Source organism: Pelodiscus sinensis, chromosome 29 (assembly GCF_052426305.1).
Source record: "Pelodiscus sinensis isolate ZL-2025 chromosome 29, ASM5242630v1, whole genome shotgun sequence".
Classification (NCBI taxonomy): domain Eukaryota; kingdom Metazoa; phylum Chordata; order Testudines; family Trionychidae; genus Pelodiscus; species Pelodiscus sinensis.
Window position 1 is genome coordinate 697457 of NC_143080.1, and position 22544 is coordinate 720000.

General features: G+C 66.4%; 1 protein-coding gene across 2 annotated transcripts in view; it reads right to left on the reverse strand.

Moving 5' to 3' along the window:
* Positions 1–1742: 1742 nt before the first annotated feature.
* PDK2 (pyruvate dehydrogenase kinase 2) overlaps positions 1743–22544 on the reverse strand; it is a 22349-nt gene continuing 1547 nt past the window's right edge. The window contains exons 2-11 of one of the 2 annotated variants that reach the window (XM_075911747.2): positions 18873–19014; positions 10156–10227; positions 7819–8003; positions 6613–6702; positions 6171–6248; positions 5797–5873; positions 4852–4950; positions 4027–4134; positions 3697–3810; positions 1743–2956 (exon numbers count right to left, since the gene is read on the reverse strand). In XM_075911747.2, coding sequence (XP_075767862.1) covers positions 2816–2956; positions 3697–3810; positions 4027–4134; positions 4852–4950; positions 5797–5873; positions 6171–6248; positions 6613–6702; positions 7819–8003; positions 10156–10227; positions 18873–19014 — 1106 coding nt within the window. In that variant the 3' untranslated portion in view covers positions 1743–2815. The remainder of the gene's footprint in view (positions 2957–3696; positions 3811–4026; positions 4135–4851; positions 4951–5796; positions 5874–6170; positions 6249–6612; positions 6703–7818; positions 8004–10155; positions 10228–18872; positions 19015–22544) is intronic. The other variant, XM_075911748.2, reaches the window with a different exon arrangement.

Sequence of the window (22544 nt, forward strand, 5' to 3'; positions counted from 1 at the left end):
CAGGAGCAGGCCCTGGCCCTGGAGCCCCAGGTGGCCCGGTGCCAGGCTCCCCCGCCCCACGTCTGCTGGGAAACGCTGCCTGGAGATAGCAGGCCCACGCCCTGCCTCGCAAGCAGCCGCCTTCGGCCCAGTGGGCCCTGCGCCAAGCCCCAGCGCCTCGCCCAGCCCAGCCCGTAACCACTGACCCCGGGCAGGGCCACCCCAGACTCAGCCCCCTGCCCAGCCCGGCTTGAAAGGGGGCGGTTAAGTGTTGGAGTGACAATCAGGGCACTGCCCCCCCCCCCCCCCCACCTGGCACAGCTCAGCCCTGGCACGGCCCAGTCCTGGCACGGCCGGGACACGCGCTGCTGGGCACGGCCAGCCTGGTCATAGGAACCCCCGCGGGAGCCCAGGGAACCCCAGCATGGCCAATGGGGCTGGGCCCAGGGACGGACTCGCCTTTGCTCCCCCCCAGCAGCTGCCCTGTTGGCTCCTGAGTGAAACCCGACCGGGAGCCTTATTTTTAGAGTTGGAAAAGTCAGCAGGTGGCCTGGGCCTTGTGGCCCCACCTGCCTTAGCCCGGGGAGGGGGGAGCTAGGCACTGGGGCAGGCAGCTGGGGCCGGGGAGCGACCCAGGGCAGCTCCCTAGTGCAGAGGCCCGATCCAGCGTCCAGGAGGGGCTGGGTTGGGCAGGTCTCTGTCCTCCGCCGCCGCGTGGCCACGGGCCCCTTGTGCTTGATGGCAGGCCCTGGGATAGCAGCTCTCCAGGCCGTGGCTGGGTGGAGCAGCCAGGCTGCAAGGGGGCAGGGGCCACATGCTCCCTGCTGCCCGTGGGCAGGGCTTGACCCCAGGGCCCTGCTGAGGCTGGAGGCGCACAGAGCACGAAGCAGGGGCCAGCACGGGGCTGGCGTGTCCCTGGGGCCTTAGCGCTGGGCAGAGCCCCACCGGTCACGTGCCCTGATCCCGGCCCTGCCGGCGGCCGCCCAGTGCCGAGAACCCAGCTCGGGCAGACGCTCCGGCCCCGCCCCCTGGGAGCTCAGGGAAGAGACGAGAAAGCGGCCCAGGCTGGGGGCAGGGCCCTGGGGTGCAGGGACAGGCAGGCCCAGAGCAGCGCCCGCAGCCCTCCCTCGCCCCGGGGCACTGGCCGCTCAAGGACGCAGGAGTCAACAGGGCAGCCGGGCGAGGGGGGCGGGCCCCGAGCGGGAGGGGCTCCGCTGCTCTGGACACAGGCCGGCTCCTGCCCGCTGGGCGCTGCCGGGGCAGGATGAGCACGGCCAGGGAGCGCTGGGCAATCTGACTACAGCTCCCCGGGGAGCAGGACTGCTGCCTTCCAACGCCAGCTCTGCCCCTGGGAACACTGGCCTGGGGATCGCAAAGCACGCTGGGAAGCTGGCATACTGACGGGAAACTGAGGCACAGGTGGGGGCAGAGCTAGGGCCCCAGGACTCCCTCGGAGGCAGGTTTAACACAGCAGCAGGGCGGTGCCGTCGTGCTGAGCTGCAGCCGCGGCCGACGGAGCCTGCTCGGAGGAGCTTCCAGCCACCCTGTGAGGGGACACAGGGCACCAGGCGTGGGCCGGGTTCACCCACCACGCCGAGCGACTCGCCGGACAGGTCTCGGTGGGCTGCAGAGGCTCTTGGGATCGCTCCGAACCCTCCACTTACCAAGCCGCGTGGGCCCGTGCAGGAGGCAGGGCGTGAAATCCAGGGCGGGGTAGTCAGGCCCCGCCCCGCACCACAGGAACGACACCAACGCCCGGCCGGTCTTGGTCAACGGCATCTTTACTGATCAGCAACGCGCTGAACCCTCTGTGTTGGGCAGAAACAGGGCTCTGCCCAGAGCACAAAGCAGTCGCCGGGCAGCCCCTTCCGGAGCACAGACAAGCGTGCCGTGGAAAACAACCACGCGTGGGCGCAGGCAGGCGCGGGGCGGAGACACAGGGGGCAGCAGGTGGGGGGCGAGGGGGCCCCCAGCAAGGACAGAGAAGCTGACGTGTCAGGCAGGGCCGGGAGAGGGGCAGAGGGACCAGGGCCTGCCTGTGCCTTGCAGAGCAAACGGGCCCCGCGGGCGGGGAGGGGACGGGGCCCAAGCTCGGACAGACCCGGCAGCTGCTCTGAGCTAACAGGAGCCACCGGCCCGGCTCGGGCTCCAAACGCAGGGGGAGCGGGGCGGCTGCTGCACCCCGTCGGGGGGACCCCGCTGACACCCCCCGGCAGCAGGGGAGCAGTTCTAATGCCCATCCCCCCCAGCAGGGTAGCGCGGAGGGCAGCCCCCCCTTTCTCTTGGGGCTGTCCCGGGACAGAGACGGGCAGCCAGGGCACCCTCCAGGGTCACACACCTCCCTGCACCGCTCACCACCCACCGACTCCCCCCCCGGGGGGCTGGCTCAGGGACCCACTGGGCTATTCCTGTGTCCAAGATGGACCCAGAGACACCCCCTCCTCAGCTCCCAACCCCCTCCGCCACAGGCAGCCTGAGCCCACGGCCTCCTGCCTTTCCAAGCAGGGCCCCATCCAGCCCCCAGCTGCCCCTGCCTCAGTGTCCTCAGGCCTGGGGCTGCTCCCCCAGAACCATAAAAGCGCCTCCCCAGCCTGACTCTCATGGCAAGTGGAGGCCCAGAAGAAAAGGATTGTGGGTAACCCCCCCACCGGGGGCTGCCCAGGGCCCGCCCGGCTCCCCCCAGGGTGCGGCGGGGGGCTCAGCCGACTGCACACTAACACTGTGAAAGGAACGAGCTCCCGCGCCTCCTGGCGGGGCTTAGCCAGACTGGCCAGTGGGGTGGGGTGGTGTGGACAGTCCCTCCCCCACCCCACCTCACCCACTGGCTCCTCCGTCTCTAGGGCGCCCGGTAGGTGGACGTGTTCTTGGGCTCCGTACTGGGCACGCACCAGTCGTCGGCCTCCTGGATGGTCTGGTAGTGGCGCCAGGCCGACTTGTTATACACCGGCAGCCGCTCCACGGACTCTGTCGACAGGGCCTGCCGGACGCAAGGCAGGTCAGCGAACGGGGGCGCCCCCTCCCCAGAGCCCCCGGCCCCCGGCATCCTCAGGGCCCAGCCAGCCTCCAGGAAGTGCCCCGGAGCAGCGTTTCTAGACCAGCCTCTGCCGTCCCCCTCCAGGCCCCGACTCCCGGCAGCTCTCAAGCCAGGCTGGCCTGTGAAGTGCTGGGAGCCCGGGGCGCCTGATGCCTTCCCCCAAGAAACCCAGCGGCCTGGCCCCCAGGGCCCTTCTTGGTATCATCTGCCAGCGAAGCCCCATGGGCCATGTGGAGGGGAAGGGAGGGGCAGGCAGCGGCTGCCGGTCAGACCTTGGCTTGTAACAAGGAATCCGTCCCTGGCCATGGCCACGCGAGAGAGAAAGCGTCAGTGTCTTGTCAAACCGGGACATTGCTCGGGGGGGGGGGGGTTCAAAGAAAGAGCCCGTGGGGGGAGGAGAACTGCTCCCCTGCTGGGGGGCGCAGCACCCCATCGGGGGGACCCCACTGACCCCCCCGGCAGCAGAGGAGCGGTTCTAATCCCTCCCCACCCCCGCAGGGTAGCGCAGAGGGCAGCCCCCCCTTTCTCTTGGGGCCATCCCGCTTGAGGAGTCTGGGGGCGAGCAGGGATGCGAACGCCAGGCCCCCAACCTCCGCCAGATCCCTCCCTCTCCACGGGGTCCCTGCCTCTGGCGGGACGGGTGTCCAGGGCCCGAGCCAGCGGGCTGGAGGAGAGTCACGCACCTTCAGGTAGATGACGGCGTCTGTCCCAAAGCCCTCCATGGAGAAGAGCTGCAGGTCCCCCTGGAAGTACTTGGCATAGAGTCTGGAAATGGGCAGGCCGTAGCCAAAGCCAGCCTGACGGGCGGGGAGAAGACAGAGGGGGTTCGGTCAAGAGGTCCCTGCCAAGTGCCTGACCAACGAGAGCAGGGCCCGGCTCCCCAACACCCCCCACCCAGCAGGAACCCCCCGGCCCCTCCTCCCCCGCCAGGCCGAGCGGAGCGTGTGCAGGCTGGAGGGGGAGGGTTAGGGAATCCACTCTCCCCCGAAGCCCCCGGCTTGCTCCCGACATACCAGGGGCGTCCCACCCGAGCCGGGCTGGGGGGTCGGCGCCGTGGAGTACATGTAGCTGAAGAGCCGGTCGATCTTCCGCAGCGGAACCCCGCCCCCTCGGTCGCTCATCTGCGCAACGGGAAATCACATCAGCAGCCCCCACGCGCCTGGCTCTCGGCTCCCTGAGCAGCGGCAGGGGAGCCATGCCCACCCGCCACCAACGCGCCCTCTAAGCGTTCCCACCCATGTGCGGGATAATTTTGTTCTATGCACGGAGGCATGGGGGCACGTGCACCACCCAGCTATGGGCGCTCTGCTAATCAGCTGGGTGGCATTGGACTCTCTCCTCGGTGGCCTCCCAAGTGCTCAGCGTACTGGGACCAATGCCCCTCCATGCATTTGGGGAGAAACCCCAGTAGCACCTGCTGCTGGCTGACGTAGAGGAAGCGTCCACAGGCCGTGACGGGGCCTTCTGTGCAGCCTTCCTGGCTGGAGCAAATGCCCTAGTGAGGCCAGGGGGAGCAGGGCGAAAACCCTCAGGGTTCAAGCAAACTCTGGTACGGGCACCCCAGCCAGCCGCAGAGATGAGCCCCATGGGGAAAGGGAAGCCAGACAGCGTGGGGGGGAGGGCAACACGCCTCCCTCCCAGTCCCAGGGTGACGGCAAGTCGGTCAAACAGAATTCAGGCGCGTCCTCCCCTCCCCTAGCGCACACGCCCCCGTGTCCCTGCGGCACTGCCTGGCCCCCAGCATGCAAGCAGCTCTCTGGGCACTTAGCCACGGCCCCTTCTACAGCTGATGCGAAGGGCTCCTTGTTAGCCTCGGGGCCCTCCGCCAGGCCACCTACCTTGATAGAAAGATCCTCTTTACCCAGGGCTACCAGCACTTTGATGGCGGGGAGCCGGAGGCTGGACTCGTGGCTCTCCACAGTGGCTCGCATGGCATTCTACGAGGGAACAGACAGGACGCGGGTCGTGGGGGATTTGGTGATGACAGACCGTCACCCCCTCTGGCCTGGCACCATGCCAGCCGGAATGCCTGAGGACGGCATAAAATCCACCAGTGCACCTCGTTGCAGCAGTATGTGTAAGGGTAGGAAGAGATCTGCAGATGCTCTGAAGCAGAGGCCTGATGGTCGCCTTCTTCCTAACTGGTGCCCCTGGATTTACCATTAGTCAATTCCTTCTCCAAAATGTTTACTAAGCTAGTTCCCTCAGCAAAAAATCCTGCAGAAATGAGTTCCACAGATTAACAATACTGTGGCTGAGAACTGCTTTCCTTTGCCCACCTTGTAACCAGAAGAAAAGACAAGACCAGCCGGGCTCGGTCAGACCACAGGTCCATCTAGCCCAGGATCCCGTCTTCCAACAGTGCCCCAAAGGGAGTGAATAGAAAGGGGATCATCAAGGGATCCCTCCCGTCGCCTATTCCCAGCCTCTGACAAACAGAGACTAGAGACACCCTCCCTACCCAGCCTGGCTCTGTCCTCCATGAATGTCGCTAGCTCTTTTCTGAACCCTGTTAAAATCCTGGCCTTCACAATGTCCTCTGGCAAGGAGTTCCACAGGTTGACTGTGTGCTGTGTGAAGAAATATTTCCTTTTGTTTGTTTTAAACCTGCTGCCCATTAAAAGCTGACACATACTTCCTTGCCTCTACCTCACCCGCCACCAGAGGCAGGAGTGGAAAAGCTACCTCTGGGCAGACCGGACGCCAAATTCCACCATGGCTCCGTCCCCTCCATGCAGAGCAAGGAGTGCTGCAGGGGAAGGCCCCGGGGGCCGGAGCTGTACCTTGAAGAGCTCAAAGAGCATGTGGTAGAGGTGAGACGGGACGTAGACAATGTGGATCGGCTGCTTGAGACTGCCGGCTGCAGGGGAAAGAGCACACGGCGGTAAATGCCTGACCCCCCAGTCCAAGGGCCGACCCCACAGACCACTGGGGCCCCTCCTGCCTTTGGCCTTCAGCTACCAAGGCCTCAGCAAAGCAGCCGCTGTGCAAAGCGGGCTAGAGGCCCTTCCTCCGCGCCTCTGCCCCGCACTCCAGCCACCCGGAGTCCTGCAGCTGCCTTCCTCAGCCCGGCCCAGGCAGGGCCCGGCTCCCCTTCCAGAGCCAGCTGCCCTGTGACCCGAAAGCTCCTCCGCGGCTGCCGGGTCCCTCTACTCACCGCTGACCTCCTGGATCTCCAGCTCGGGCGAGGCCATGTAGTACTGGTCGCACAGCAGCTTGGCCATGTGGTAGGCGTCTGGAGAAGGGAGGGTGGGGTCAGCCCCGGCTCTGCCCTGGAGAGCAGAGCTCAGCCCTCGGACACGCGCAGGGCTCGGCGAGGGGCAGACCAGCAATTCAGAAGGGGAACTTGCCCCGGGCTGCCCTGCCCGGCACAGACCTCCCTTAGGGCCCAGAGCTCGGTGTCTGCCTGGCTTCTCTGGCGCCTGCTGGGCGACGATCGTCCATCAGCACCTCAGCCAAGAGCCACCGAACGCCCCACACCAAGGCGTCAGCCCCAGCTGGTCTGGCCCGGAGCAGAACCAGTGACCTGACTGCTGATCCCCTGAGCCAGCTAGCCCCCTCCCCCGAGGCCCCAGTGACACCCCAGGGACCCCACAGACCTTTCACCACCTCCGACACGTCACAGTGGGGGTCGATGCTGCCGATGTGCTTGGGGTGAGCCGGATTGGTGCTGCCGTCGAAGAGCAGGGCTGCATGGAAAGAAACGGAGCAGAAGTCAGTGCTCCCTCTAATTTTTCCCATCCCTGTGTAGAATAGATTTTGTTCTGTGCACAAGGCATGTGCAGCAGTGCACCACCCACAGGAACACAGGCTGCTGGCTATGGGCGCTCTGCTGATCAGCTGGGTGTGAAGGGGAAATCTCGCTCCCCTGGGGTACAGAGACCCCAGAAGGGTCCGAGGCCGGAGGTCAAATCAGTGAGGCAGGAAAGAAACCTAAAAGAGAAAACTTTATGATGCATGCATGCAGGCTGTCACTTCCAAGAGTGAAGCAGCAGCCCTGACAGACAGATTCAGGGAGTCTTTATACAGTATGATCAGATAGCTCAGTTGTGGATTGTTTCTCTTTAACATATCAAAGTCTCAGCAGAAGTACTCTGAGACTTCTGTTCACCCCAGGAGTGCTAGAAGTAAGTTTTTACGGTACACAAAGCCACATGAGAACTTGAGTGGAGGAGTCTACAAGGCAAACTGTGACAAAGATAAGGGTTTACATGACAAATTGTGACAGACTAGGAGTCTCCATGAACTTGAGATGGGAGGCATTGTAAGGGTCTTGATTAGAGCTAATTTGATTTCTCTCTGTTACAGGGAGAGAGGTCTGGAAAACTTTTAACCCTTACAGCAGTTTTCTTTCAGAGAGTTTTGATTTCCTGCACAGCCCCCCCTTTAGACACAATTGGAGTTATTTGATTTTTCTCCCACAGGTGGCACTTGAGTCTCAGCTCCCAGGGAGTGCCGCAGGTGGAGGAGAGGGGAGATGTGCATGGGGGGGGGGGGGTCATCAACCTAGACTGAACTATATGAGTCCAAGGGTGACGGGGACCCCAGGAGGACCAAGAACAGGCATGACAGTTTCGCTCTCTCCTGCCCCATCCGCGGCCCCAGTCCCTTACTGGAATCGCCCGCTCACTGGGTCTGTTCCCCCTCGAGTCCACCCATGTATATCCTCAGTACTGTGCCCATCACCACAGCATCTGACCCCGGCCTCATTCCACAGCCCTGCAGGCCCTCCCTTCCCCGTCTATCCCTGCAGGCTCTCGCCCCTCCCCAGTGCCGGGGCAGCAGGCGGGCGGCCCCTCGCTCACAGTGCTGGTTGATCAGCATGCGGATGGAGATGCGGCTAAGGTAGAAGCGGTCCAGGAAGTACTGGATGTTCTGGTTGGACACGGGGTCGTCCCCGTAGGTCTCCTTGTACTCGATCACCCCCTGTGCCATGGTGGGCACCACGTCATTGTGCCGGTTACGGATGGTGATGAGGGCGTCCGTGAACCTGGCAGGAGGGAGAGCAGGGGGGTTAAGCCACCGGAACGGGGGGAGGGGAGTGAACTTTTTGGCCTGAGGGCCACGTCTCAGTATGGGCGCTGGGTGCAGGCCATGAACGCTCCCCGCATGGGGCGCAGGACGGGAATCGGGGCAGGCTCCAGGCAGCACATGCCCCAGCTGGCTCCTACCCAGTGACAGGGCATTGGCTCCATGTGCCGCCTGTCTGCAGGGGCCGCCCCCGCAGCTCCCAGCCAATGGGAGCTGCAGAGCTGGCCCTTGGGGCGGGGGCTGCACGGAGCCCGATTAAAAGGTCTGATGGGCTGGACACAGCCCGGGGCCCCAGTTCGCCCACCCTGTCCCAGTGCGAGCCAAGAGCACAGCCGGCAACCGGAGCCACAGTAAGGGGCACCGAGACCCCCAGTCCATTCCAGGGAGGCACAGGAATCCAGTCCAGGTTCTGGCCCCAATGCTAACCCTAATGCAGCCGGCTGGGAAATCCCGGAGCAGACCCGCTGCACAGCGGACACGGATCTCCAGCATGTAACATCCGAGGTGGGATTCTGCTCTGGACCAATGGAGTTTGTCACTGACATTTTCTCACTCATCTTGAAGATCCAGCTCAGCTCAGCCCAGCCTGGGGCGGGGCTAGAAAAGGGTCCCGCCCCATTCAATGGGGCCATGCAAAAGGACTCCTTGGTCAGGTATCGGCCCGTGGCTAGAGGCAGATGGTAAAATCATCAATAGCGACACAGGGAAGGCAGCAGGGACAGCCCCGCTGTGTGTCTGGAATGGAGCAGGCGCAGGCGCAGGCGCAGGCGCAGGCGCAGGAGCAGGAGCAGGAGCAGGAGCAGGAGCAGGAGCAGGCGCAGGCGCAGGCGCAGGAGCAGGCGCAGGCGCAGGAGCAGGCGCAGGCGCAGGCGCAGGCGCAGGCGCAGGCGCAGGCGCAGGAGCAGGCGCAGGAGCAGGCGCAGGCGCAGGAGCAGGAGCGTGCCTGTCGCACACAGTGTTGTGGATGGAACACAAAGCTCCCATCTGGATGTGAGGGAGCAGCTGGTAAAATGAAACATTTCAAACCAAGAGGCCCACGTCTCTTACACCCAGGGCCTGAACGGAGCCAGCTGAACCACTAACGTTCATTTTTAACCAGCCTTGCAAAGGGGAGACAGTCCAGACTGGAGGCCTGCCACTGCAGCTCCGGTATCGAAAGGGGCGAAGGACCGGTGAGCTGCACAACGCCGTGGCAGACGTGGATTCCAAGGAAAGCCACAGAGACGGTCATCTGAGACTGTCAGATGACTGGAGGCTCACGATGCCCTTCCAGCCACGCAGCGTGGGTTCCTCGGACGTGGGTCTTATCCCACAACCTGTTACCTTTCTGTGACAAGGGTACAGGGCTGGCGGATACACTGCAGGGAGCACACACAGACTTCCCCAAGGCCTTCCCTGAGTGCCCCATGACTAGAGCCCCGCACTGATACCCATTTTGTATCTGCAAATCGGCAGGTTCCAGATCCAAAACTTGTCTCTGCATCCATATCTGCAGAAAGGAGCCCGGAGACCTGTGGCTGGAAAGCGGATATCCATGGATCTGCAGGGCTCTACTGATGACACTTTGATTTGAACTTGGGTTTTATGGCGCTGACGCGGCGCCTCAGAGGGACTGCAAGCCTATTCCCACAGCGTCGGTCGTGGGAGGTAGCTCTGGGCCCGGCTGTTTCTAACAGGGCCGCCCAGGGACTGGTGCTTGGTCTGAGGCGATGAGTCGGCCAGCACCGCTCGGGACCCGGGGGACAGCGTCATGCGGGGAGCAAACCGGCGGAGGACACGTTCGTGTTGGGGGGACGCCCGGTTAAACGGCCCCAAGCCCACGAAAGGCAGGAGGCCGTGAACCCAGGTGGGATGGAGAGGGGGCGTGGGAAGCAGCGACTCAGAGGAGCCGGGTTCCCTGGATAACCACCTCAGCGTGGTGCCGTGGCCAGAGCCCGCGTGGCTGGGCCTCACGCCAAGGGACTCTCCAGTGGCTGCGCACAGGCCCGGTGAGGGGCTCCGCGGACCGGGGCGGGGTGAGGGGTGACTCCAGCCGTGGGGCCCGGGCGGCCAGCGGAGAGGGGCCGGCCAGGACCCTGTGCTCCAACCCCGGCAGCCCATGCCCCACTTACTGTCCCAGCGTGGCTTGGTCCTCGGGGTCTTTGTCCAGGAACTCCATAATGTCCAGCAAGCTCTGCACGTACCTGTGGGCGGGAAAGGGACCGTGGCGCCGCAGCCACGCGCTCGGAGCCCCGATCCACGCAGAGCGGCCCCTCCCCCCCCCGGCTCTCGGGACACTGGGAGGGTCATTCCCACCACTGCCCGGGGCCACAGGGCCGAGACGCAGCACGCGGCGCCCAGGCCGGCGGGGGAAGCAGCCGCAGCCCCCCCGGGACCTTCACCAGCCAGGAGCGCCGCTCGGCTCGGCACCTCCAGCAGCACCACCCGCCCGCGTGCGCTGCGGCAGGGCTGGGCTAGCGCTGACCCCCCACAGCTCCCCGCTCAGCTCCCAGCAGCCCCGGGTCTCTCACCCACCCAGCAACCAGCGCGGCCCTGCTTAGCTTCACCTGCCAGGCATTCCCCACCCCCACGGCACAGTCCAGAGGGGCCTGTCGGGGGCCCAGCCCTGCCCCCCCCGGTGCCCAGCCTGACAGGACGTGCTGCGGGCGGACCAGCTGGGGCCAGCGACGCCCTGCCGAGGCCTCAGGACACGCAGCGCCCCGGCTCTCCGCAGCCTGCGTGGCCCAGGCAGCCCCTCAGCACGGTAGCAGCCTGTCCCCTCCCGGGAGGCAGATTCCCTTCAGACACACGGCTCCGTGCCGAGGGCCCTGGCAGGCTGGGCGCAGAACGGTCTCCCAGGCCGGGGCACTGCCCTGGGGATCAGGCTGCAGGGAAGCAGCTGCAAAGGGCCAGCCCTGTGAGCCCAGCAGGGGGACCAGCACCCCGCGGGGACCCAGCGGGCAGGAGGGTGGGCACAGGGGCTGTGCGCCTCGAGATAGGGGCCGCCAGGCAGCTCAGCACGGGGAAGCGAGGCTGCAGTGGCGGGCCCTGGCCAGGCAGACACACGGCTGGTCTGGAACAAGGTTGGGCGTCTGGTGCAGAGCGGGGGGAGGGGACGGCTGCAATCGCAGGGGGGCCAGAAGGAAGGACAGACGGACGGACATCCATGGGTCCCAGGGCAGAAACAGCAGGGGAGCCACAGAGCAGGATGGAAGGGGACTGGCACGGCTGCGTGCATGGAGACAGGGCTGGTATAGCCAGAGGGGGGGCGCAGGGAAGCACTGGGGCGCCTGGACAGAGCTGCGCAGGGGCCAGAGCCAGAGGGGGGTGCAAGGAAGCACTGGGGCGCCTGGACAGAGCTGCACGGGGGCCAGAGCCAGAGGGGGGCGCAGGGAAGCACTGGGGCGCCTGGACAGAGCTGCGCAGGGGCCAGAGCCAGAGGGGGGCACAGGGAAGCACTGGGGCGCCTGGACAGAGCTGCGTGGGGGCCAGAGCCAGAGGGGGGCACAGGGAAGCACTGGGGCACCTGGACAGAGCTGCGCAGGGGCCAGAGCCAGAGGGGGGCGCAGGGAAGCACTGGGGCACCTGGACAGAGCTGCGCGGGGGCCAGAGCCAGAGGGGGGCACAGGGAAGCACTGGGGCACCTGGACAGAGCTGCGCAGGGGCCAGAGCCAGAGGGGGGCACAGGGAAGCACTGGGGCACCTGGACAGAGCTGCGCGGGGGCCAGAGCCAGAGGGGGGCGCAGGGAAGCACTGGGGCGCCTGGACAGAGCTGCGCGGGAGCCAGAGCCAGAGGGGGGGTGCAAGGAAGCACTGGGGCGCCTGGACAGAGCTGCGCGGGGGCCAGAGCCAGAGGGGGGCGCAGGGAAGCACTGGGGCGCCTGGACAGATCTGCGTGGGGGCCAGAGCCAGAGGGGGGCACAGGGAAGCACTGGGGCACCTGGACAGATCTGCACGGGGGCCAGAGCCAGAGGGGGGTGCAGGGAAGCACTGGGGCGCCTGGACAGAGCTGCGCGGGGGCCAGAGCCAGAGGGGGGGTGCAGGGAAGCACTGGGGCGCCTGGACAGAGCTGCGCGGGGGCCAGAGCCAGAGGGGGGCGCAGGGAAGCACTGGGGTGCCTGGACAGAGCTGCGCGGGGGCCAGAGCCAGAGGGGGGTGCAGGGAAGCACTGGGGCGCCTGGACAGATCTGCGCGGGGGCCAGAGCCAGAGGGGGGCGCAGGGAAGCACTGGGGTGCCTGGACAGAGCTGCGCGGGGGCCAGAGCCAGAGGGGGGTGCAGGGAAGCACTGGGGCGCCTGGACAGAGCTGCACGGGAGCCAGAGCCAGAGGGGGGCGCAGGGAAGCACTGGGGCGCCTGGACAGATCTGCGCGGGGGCCAGAGCCAGAGGGGGGTGCAGGGAAGCACTGGGGCGCCTGGACAGATCTGCGCGGGGGCCAGAGCCAGAGGGGGGCGCAGGGAAGCACTGGGGCGCCTGGACAGATCTGCGCGGGGCCCAGAGCCAGAGGGGGGTGCAGGGAAGCACTGGGGCGCCTGGACAGATCTGCACGGGAGCCAGAGCCAGAGGGGGGCGCAGGGAAGCACTGGGGTGCCTGGACAGAGCTGCGCGGGGGCCAGAGCCAGAGGGGGGTGCAAGGAAGCACTGGGGTGCCTGGACAGATCTGCACGGGGGCCAGAGCCAGAGGGGGGGCGCAGGGAAGCACTGGGGCGCCTGGACAGAGCTGCGCAGGGGCCAGAGCCAGAGGGGGGCACAGGGAAGCACTGGGGCGCCTGGACAGATCTGCGCGGGGCCCAGAGCCAGAGGGGGGTGCAGGGAAGCACTGGGGCGCCTGGACAGATCTGCACGGGAGCCAGAGCCAGAGGGGGGCGCAGGGAAGCACTGGGGTGCCTGGACAGAGCTGCGCGGGGGCCAGAGCCAGAGGGGGGTGCAAGGAAGCACTGGGGTGCCTGGACAGATCTGCACGGGGGCCAGAGCCAGAGGGGGGGCGCAGGGAAGCACTGGGGCGCCTGGACAGAGCTGCGCAGGGGCCAGAGCCAGAGGGGGGCACAGGGAAGCACTGGGGCGCCTGGACAGAGCTGCGCAGGGGCCAGAGCCAGAGGGGGGGCGCAGGGAAGCACTGGGGCGCCTGGACAGAGCTGCGCGGGGGCCAGAGCCAGAGGGGGGGCGCAGGGAAGCACTGGGGCGCCTGGACAGAGCTGCGCAGGGGCCAGAGCCAGAGGGGGGTGCAAGGAAGCACTGGGGCACCTGGACAGATCTGCACGGGGGCCAGAGCCAGAGGGGGGTGCAAGGAAGCACTGGGGCACCTGGACAGATCTGCACGGGGGCCAGAGCCAGAGGGGGGTGCAAGGAAGCACTGGGGCACCTGGACAGATCTGCACGGGGGCCAGAGCCAGAGGGGGGTGCAAGGAAGCACTGGGGTGCCTGGACAGATCTGCGCAGGGGCCAGAGCCAGAGGGGGGCGCAGGGAAGCACTGGGGCGCCTGGACAGAGCTGCGCAGGGGCCAGAGCCAGAGGGGGGCACAGGGAAGCACTGGGGCGCCTGGACAGAGCTGCGCAGGGGCCAGAGCCAGAGGGGGGCGCAGGGAAGCACTGGGGCGCCTGGACAGATCTGCGCGGGGGCCAGAGCCAGAGGGGGGCACAGGGAAGCACTGGGGCGCCTGGACAGATCTGCGCAGGGGCCAGAGCCAGAGGGGGGCGCAGGGAAGCACTGGGGCACCTGGACAGAGCTGCACGGGAGCCAGAGCCAGAGGGGGGTGCAAGGAAGCACTGGGGTGCCTGGACAGAGCTGCGCGGGGGCCAGAGCCAGAGGGGGGCGCAGGGAAGCACTGGGGTGCCTGGACAGAGCTGCGCGGGGGCCAGAGCCAGAGGGGGGTGCAGGGAAGCACTGGGGCGCCTGGACAGAGCTGCACGGGGGCCAGAGCCAGAGGGGGGCGCAGGGAAGCACTGGGGCACCTGGACAGAGCTGCACGGGGGCCAGAGCCAGAGGGGGACGCAGGGAAGCACTGGGGCGCCTGGACAGAGCTGCGCGGGGGCCAGAGCCAGAGGGGGGCGCAGGGAAGCACTGGGGCGCCTGGACAGAGCTGCGCGGGGGCCAGAGCCGGAGGGGGGCGCAGGGAAGCACTGGGGCGCCTGGACAGAGCTGCGCGGGGGCCAGAGCCAGAGGGGGGTGCAGGGAAGCACTGGGGCACCTGGACAGAGCTGCGCGGGGGCCAGAGCCGGAGGGGGGTGCAGGGAAGCACTGGGGCGCCTGGACAGATCTGCGCAGGGGCCAGAGCCAGAGGGGGGCGCAGGGAAGCACTGGGGCACCTGGACAGAGCTGCGCAGGGGCCAGAGCCAGAGGGGGGCGCAGGGAAGCACTGGGGCGCCTGGACAGAGCTGCACGGGGGCCAGAGCCAGAGGGGGGGTGCAGGGAAGCACTGGGGCACCTGGACAGATCTGCACGGGGGCCAGAGCCAGAGGGGGGTGCAGGGAAGCACTGGGGCGCCTGGACAGATCTGCGCGGGGGCCAGAGCCAGAGGGGGGGTGCAGGGAAGCACTGGGGCGCCTGGACAGAGCTGCGCGGGGGCCAGAGCCAGAGGGGGGCACAGGGAAGCACTGGGGTGCCTGGACAGAGCTGCGCGGGGGCCAGAGCCAGAGGGGGGCGCAGGGAAGCACTGGGGCGCCTGGACAGAGCTGCGCGGGGGCCAGAGCCAGAGGGGGGTGCAGGGAAGCACTGGGGCGCCTGGACAGAGCTGCGCGGGGGCCAGAGCCAGAGGGGGGGCGCAGGGAAGCACTGGGGCGCCTGGACAGAGCTGCGCAGGGGCCAGAGCCAGAGGGGGGTGCAAGGAAGCACTGGGGCACCTGGACAGATCTGCACGGGGGCCAGAGCCAGAGGGGGGTGCAAGGAAGCACTGGGGCACCTGGACAGATCTGCACGGGGGCCAGAGCCAGAGGGGGGTGCAAGGAAGCACTGGGGCACCTGGACAGATCTGCACGGGGGCCAGAGCCAGAGGGGGGTGCAAGGAAGCACTGGGGTGCCTGGACAGATCTGCGCAGGGGCCAGAGCCAGAGGGGGGCGCAGGGAAGCACTGGGGCGCCTGGACAGAGCTGCGCAGGGGCCAGAGCCAGAGGGGGGCACAGGGAAGCACTGGGGCGCCTGGACAGAGCTGCGCAGGGGCCAGAGCCAGAGGGGGGCGCAGGGAAGCACTGGGGCGCCTGGACAGATCTGCGCGGGGGCCAGAGCCAGAGGGGGGCACAGGGAAGCACTGGGGCGCCTGGACAGATCTGCGCAGGGGCCAGAGCCAGAGGGGGGCGCAGGGAAGCACTGGGGCACCTGGACAGAGCTGCACGGGAGCCAGAGCCAGAGGGGGGTGCAAGGAAGCACTGGGGTGCCTGGACAGAGCTGCGCGGGGGCCAGAGCCAGAGGGGGGCGCAGGGAAGCACTGGGGTGCCTGGACAGAGCTGCGCGGGGGCCAGAGCCAGAGGGGGGTGCAGGGAAGCACTGGGGCGCCTGGACAGAGCTGCACGGGGGCCAGAGCCAGAGGGGGGCGCAGGGAAGCACTGGGGCACCTGGACAGAGCTGCACGGGGGCCAGAGCCAGAGGGGGACGCAGGGAAGCACTGGGGCGCCTGGACAGAGCTGCGCGGGGGCCAGAGCCAGAGGGGGGCGCAGGGAAGCACTGGGGCGCCTGGACAGAGCTGCGCGGGGGCCAGAGCCGGAGGGGGGCGCAGGGAAGCACTGGGGCGCCTGGACAGAGCTGCGCGGGGGCCAGAGCCAGAGGGGGGTGCAGGGAAGCACTGGGGCACCTGGACAGAGCTGCGCGGGGGCCAGAGCCGGAGGGGGGTGCAGGGAAGCACTGGGGCGCCTGGACAGATCTGCGCAGGGGCCAGAGCCAGAGGGGGGCGCAGGGAAGCACTGGGGCACCTGGACAGAGCTGCGCAGGGGCCAGAGCCAGAGGGGGGCGCAGGGAAGCACTGGGGCGCCTGGACAGAGCTGCACGGGGGCCAGAGCCAGAGGGGGGGTGCAGGGAAGCACTGGGGCACCTGGACAGATCTGCACGGGGGCCAGAGCCAGAGGGGGGTGCAGGGAAGCACTGGGGCGCCTGGACAGATCTGCGCGGGGGCCAGAGCCAGAGGGGGGGTGCAGGGAAGCACTGGGGCGCCTGGACAGAGCTGCGCGGGGGCCAGAGCCAGAGGGGGGCACAGGGAAGCACTGGGGTGCCTGGACAGAGCTGCGCGGGGGCCAGAGCCAGAGGGGGGCGCAGGGAAGCACTGGGGCGCCTGGACAGAGCTGCGCGGGGGCCAGAGCCAGAGGGGGGTGCAGGGAAGCACTGGGGCGCCTGGACAGAGCTGCGCGGGGGCCAGAGCCAGAGGGGGGCGCAGGGAAGCACTGGGGCACCTGGACAGAGCTGCGCGGGGGCCAGAGCCAGAGGGGGGCGCAGGGAAGCACTGGGGCACCTGGACAGAGCTGCGCGGGGGCCAGAGCCAGAGGGGGGCGCAGGGAAGCACTGGGGCGCCTGGACAGAGCTGCACGGGGGCCAGAGCCAGAGGGGGGGTGCAGGGAAGCACTGGGGCACCTGGACAGAGCTGCACGGGGGCCAGAGCCGGAGGGGGGCGCAGGGAAGCACTGGGGCGCCTGGACAGAGCTGCACGGGGGCCAGAGCCAGAGGGGGGCGCAGGGAAGCACTGGGGCACCTGGACAGATCTGTGCAGGGGCCAGAGCCAGAGGGGGGCGCAGGGAAGCACTGGGGCGCCTGGACAGATCTGCGTGGGGGCCAGAGCCAGAGGGGGGCGCAGGGAAGCACTGGGGCACCTGGACAGATCTGCGCGGGGGCCAGAGCCAGAGGGGGGGTGCAGGGAAGCACTGGGGCGCCTGGACAGAGCTGCGCGGGGGCCAGAGCCAGAGGGGGGCGCAGGGAAGCACTGGGGCGCCTGGACAGATCTGCGTGGGGGCCAGAGCCGGAGGGGGGGCCCAGGGGCCCAGGGCTGGAATAGCTGCTGGGGGCAAGGGCATTGGTGGAGCAATGTGCCTGTCGGGCAAGAGAAGCCGCTCCAGGGCCAACCCCAGCGATGGCTCGAGGGGCACCGTGACGGGGTCTCCCGCGGGCCTTGAGCCACCTGAGCCGACGTGAAGGCTGCGGAGCCTCTCGCTGGACGGGGGGGCAGCCCGGGGACCTGCCAGGGGCTGCGGGGACAGACCTGGGGCAGGGAAGGAGGGAGCAGATGGGAAGGCTGAAGTGGCCCAACCCAGCCCCCCAGCCCTCGCCCCGGGGGTGCTGAGACCCCACAGATTCACCGCACAGGTTACAAGCCCCCCCTTCCTCGCCAGGGGAGCAGGCAGCGCCGGGATCCCATGTGCACCGGGAGCCGGGGGGGATTGCAGGGGGCAGCCGACCCAGCCGCAGGCAGCCCAGGGCACCGTGAACTCAGGCCCCAGCCCCTCGCGGCGGGTTCAGCTGGTCCGGATGCGGCGGGACGCGGGGGAGGAAATTGCCGCCTGACTGCACAAACAAGCCGTCACGTGGTTCCCAGGCCCAGAAAGTCGGGCAAAGTTCAGCTGCTGCTGCCTGGGGCCTGGTGTGGGGCGGCAGGATCGGAGACAGACGTTCCCCTGCAGGCGGCCTGCCCGTGCCCAGGCTTACAGGGCTCCTGGCTCCCAGCAGCTGGCGCCCAAAGCTTCCGGGGAGCCCACTTAAGTCTGTACAGGATAAGAGACTCAGGAACCATGTCGGTGGGGCCATGAGCTTTCGTGGGCACGGCCCCTGCTTCAGACGCCCGGAGTGCTGCCTTCAGGGTGTGCAGACCCAAAATAAACTGGGGAGAAGGGAGTGGGGGGGAGGAGGGAGGGACAAGGAGCCGAGGGCATGGCTATCAGAGGGAACCAGGAGGGCAGAGCTGGGAATCACCTGCAGACTGGGGAGTTACAAATGACCAAGTGAGCCAAGCCAGCACAAGGGGAAGGAAAAATCCACCCGAGGCTTCAGGGCCAGCGGGCTGCCAGGTTAGAGACAGTCGATGCCCCAAACCTGTTGCCTGTGGGGGGCACAGATGCAGCCGCTGGCTTCCCCATGTCCCCCGGCTCCAAGGGCGGCTGGAAATCTCCCTGCCCTTCAGCTGGACCCGGCCGCCTCTGTCCAGGGCAGGTGGAAAAAGCCAAGGGCTGTGAGCTGGGCGGGCCCTCGGCCTGGCTCCCCTGAACGAGCTCCCCGGGGCTGGTCTAGGAAGCCAGGCCACGCTGAGGATCACCAGCTTGCTGGCCTTTCCGGGGCCAAGCCCGGCCTCCTCTGGCGGCCAAGGCCCAAGCTGTGTGCCAGGCCTGCTCTGCACCACGTCGGCTCAGCTAGCCCGAGGGTCGTGGACCAGCCACGGCCGGCCCCACCCTTAAAGGGAGCCACCCCCAGTGCAGAGCGCTAGGGCGAAGGGAGACTTCCTCCCCCGCTTCGCACGGAATATCCACACCGGGGGGGGGGGGGGACCTCCACGGAAGTGGGACAGCGGCAACTCGGGCCAGTGTAGCATTTCAAGGGTCGACGAGCCCCGGGTCTGGACGTGGGCTCTAGAGACTGAGATGCCTCCCCGCCCCAGCTTTCACTGCAATTTGTCTTCCGCTAGGTGCCTGCACCCGCACGGCCACGGCCAAAGGGATCAGACACGCAAGCCCCCAAAGCACCCAGCACGCCCATTCTAGAGTTCATCTGGCAGGGAACTCGGAGCTGCCACCCTCTTTCTCCTCTCGTGTCTGACAGGTGTAAGCCCAGAGCAGATGAGAGAGAGTTGGTGGGTGCGGTGGGATACAGGGGCACACAGGCAGCCTGGCACACGCCAGCTAGCAGTGCTACCCGCCGCACGCCACTGGCGGTGCCCCCGACTCACCAGCTCTGCACCAGCTGCACCGAGGGCGTGCTGATCACCCGGTCTGGCAGCAGGTTGATCTCCTTCATGATGTTGGCCAGTCGGACGGGCAGCTCCTGACGGAGGAAGGCGAAGGAGGTTTTCTCACAGGCATTGCTGGACCCTAGAGACAGAGGCAGAATCTCAGTGGCCCCCAAGCCTGAGGCATCCATCTCTTCAGGAGACCCCACTTGTCCTGCCCCCGGTATCAGCTCAGCTGGACCCCCAGGTTCTTACTGCTGTGCCCAAGCCAGGGGGTTTACCGGGCTCCTGCAGCCCTCACTGGCTTCTTACCCATGTCCCTTCCACAGCCCCCTCTCAGACATACCCCCTCGCGCCCCGCGGAGTGGAGCTCCCACCAGTCCAACCACAAGGCCACAAGAGGGGACAGCTTTCTGCCCACCCGGCCTTGAGCTGTCCCCCCCCATCGCATCCCATCTGCTGCTCACCCTCTCCCCCTGGAGTCAGCTTAGCCACCTGCTGAGCCCCAGCAGGGTCCAGGGGATGGGAGACCCACCAGGAAGGTCACATGCTGGTAGAGGGCTTCCCCTTCACCCCCTCCCCGGACCTTCTCGTGCAGACCAACAGCAGGAGACCAGGAGGCTGAAGTGCAGGCAACGCACCGTTTATCGGGTTCCTTCCCAGGCAAGCCTATTCCGAAGCCTTTGACACCAGTCAGGCTTAAATCTAAACACCCATCGAGTCTGGTCCCCAGGGGTCTGGTCCCAGCTCCGAGTCCCTGTTCTCCCTCCCTCTTCCTTGTTACCGCCCCCCCCTTAGCAAACATGACGGAAATTTCCTTCCCCTACTTCCCGTCTGACCTCAGCATCTAGCAGCGAGGGGCAACCGAGGCTGGTGCATGGGCTACATGCGCGGCCTCCATCTCAGTGGGACGCAGGACTGTCGTTACCAAGGCGGGCTCCCGGGCCAGGGCCATTGTGCTCACTGCACTTGCATCCCTACAATGTGGGGGGTGCAGGTCGAACTGGAGCAGCGCTGGGACGGGATGCAGAGGGAGCGCCCGGCTCTCCCCGGCAGTGCTGGGTGCAATTAGCAGACACCCCATTTCACCTGCTCTGGCTTCACGTGTGGGTCACTCTAGCAATACAGCAGGAAACAAACTGAAACCAGCAGAGTCTAGCAACCCCGCACGTGGGAAACAGTAGAGCCACACAGAACCCTGAGGGGCGCAGGCTGCCCACTACTGGCACTTACAGTCCAATGTGAGCTCTGGTCAGCTGTACCCTAACCAATCATTTCACTGAACTGTTACTAACCAATCCGCACATAATTCTCTGGCCAATTATATCCCACCGCCTCAATGACCTGACGCCTTGCAAAATAAATTACACAGCAGGCACAAACAATTCAAAACCAGACAGAGGCCACACAGATCGACAGTAGAGCGAGGGCCATAAAGACAAAACGATAAAGAAAGGAAGGGTTCCTCAGTTGCCGGACAGAGCACTCTCACACTGCGCTCTCTTTCCAGTGCCCGTTATCAGGGGGTGCTAGACCGGATCCCCTTCTCGCCAGCCTGACTCCACCTGACTGCAGTGTGACTGGTGCGGAAGACCAGAGCGGTGGCCACTTCTCAGCGTACGGCCGGCCCTGCTGCTCAGCCAACGAGCAAGGCCTCAGAAGGTCCCAGTGCGAGAAGGCCCGTGCGCAGGCAGACTTGCGAGTTTGGTTATTTTTTATTTCCAGAACTAGCTAAACGATAGGAACGCACCGGAACTCTGAACGTACTGGCCTTCCCGGGCAGGCCTGGCTTGGGGCCGTGAAGGACTAGTCGCAATGCTTCTCGAATAGTCGACACACTAGTCGAGTAGCTGCCCCTCCCCCTCATGCCTCTTTCTGGTTCAGAGGCAGCAGCTAAAAATAGACTGGGGGGCGGGGTACCGGGGTCTGTGGAAATGCGTATAGTCCATAGCATTAACCAAGACGCTTTTGATTATCCGTTAATCGACTCCACTATTACATCCCTAACGCTGACCCCAGGCTGCCATGCTGGCTCTGAACAGCCCAACTGCCCGATTTGCCCTGCCCCACGTGGGAGACTGGGAGAATACCCCATCCATTCAAAGGCCTGCACCCGTGAGGAAAGGAGAGGTGGGCTCTGCCACTGAATCACAGAGTGACCTCAAGCATGTCCCCTGACCTCGCTGTGCCTCACATCCCTCCAGCAGCACCCGTCGCTCCAAGGAGGCCTGCCCTGGTGTCTCCCGTCACTGCTTCCCGGGGGATAATCTGCACGTCAGCTGCTTTCCCTGGGCGCAGGAGCCATTTCTCAGGCTCCCTCTGAGAATCAAACCAGGACCCCCCATTACTCGCGGCAGGCCAGAGGTACCATCAGACGGCAGCGTTCCCCGTAAGCTGGGCGCTTGTGCGGCCGCTCAAGAGAGATTCAAACGCCGCCCAGTTGCTTAGCTGTGGGCGCTCGGCCGGGTTTTCATTGCTGCTGGCGGTGCACGTGCACATGCCCCCGTGCGCATCCTGTCCACAGATGGCAAACATGCACTAGGGATGTGAAATCAAATCAATTAACCGGCGAAGCCTACGGTTTAACCAGTTAACTGATGAAGCGGGATCCCACTCCCCCGAAGTGGGGCCGGCTTCTGTTCCCAGCACCCACCCCACACAAAGCTCTGCTGCTGGTGCCGCCCCCTCTCCCCACCTGGGGCAGCTGGCTCCTGACCCCACAGGACTGCACCAGCCCTCCGCCCGCTGTGAGCTGCTGCCAGACAGAGGTTACAGTCCCCAGTAAGCACCACTGACCTGGCTCCCCGGTCGCATCCCCCATCTGCACCTGGATGGGGGAGACGAGAGGGAAACTGCCGGCAGGTAGGGCAGGTGTCTGCCGCGGGGGCTAGGTGCGCTAGCGCTACAGGGCTGGGGCAGCACAGAGGTGACCCCAGAGAGCAGCGCCTGGCACACGTGGTACGTGCAGCATTCCGCACACGCAGTGCAGAAGCGTCGCTGTGCGTTCCTGAGCTCTGACGTCCTGTCCTTGGCTAAATACAGCACAGCCTGCTTGCGAGATCTGTCCCAACACTGGCAGCAGCTCCACGTTCTGCAAGGAACCCAGCCAACAAAACCGCCCCCTGGCCGGTCAAGGTCAGGGCCATGGGCCCCAATCTCCAGGCGGGTCTGGAGGAGGAAAACAATAGGGCGCGATGATCAGAGTCAGAGCAGAGGGCTCTAAGGAGACAGGTGGGAGGCTGGTAAACAAGGCCACAGCTGTGCACCCAACCGTGCAGCCGTAACCCGAGCCACGGCACGTTCCCAGCTGACCACCGGCACAGCCTGTTCCGCGGGCACCGGGCGCCGCTGCAGTGAGACCGGCCGGGAAGGAGAGGAGCGCGCACACCGCGCAGCACGCGTCGGCAGGCGGCCATGCAGCGCGAGCCAGCCAGGCACGGCCGGGGCCTTCTGCTTCCATTGCTGCCCAAAAGAGAAGTCGAGCGAAATGGGCACCAGGGACACTTAGTGGTGGGGGGCTGGGAGCCGCCTCCAGGCTGCAGGAGCCGTGAATGGTTCTAAGAGGCGACAAAGGGCACTGGACACAGTATGAGCACGGCCCCACTGCCAGCACACGCTCAGTCTCACTAACCCCATGCAATGGTGGGGGAAATTGAGGCACGGAGCTGAGAA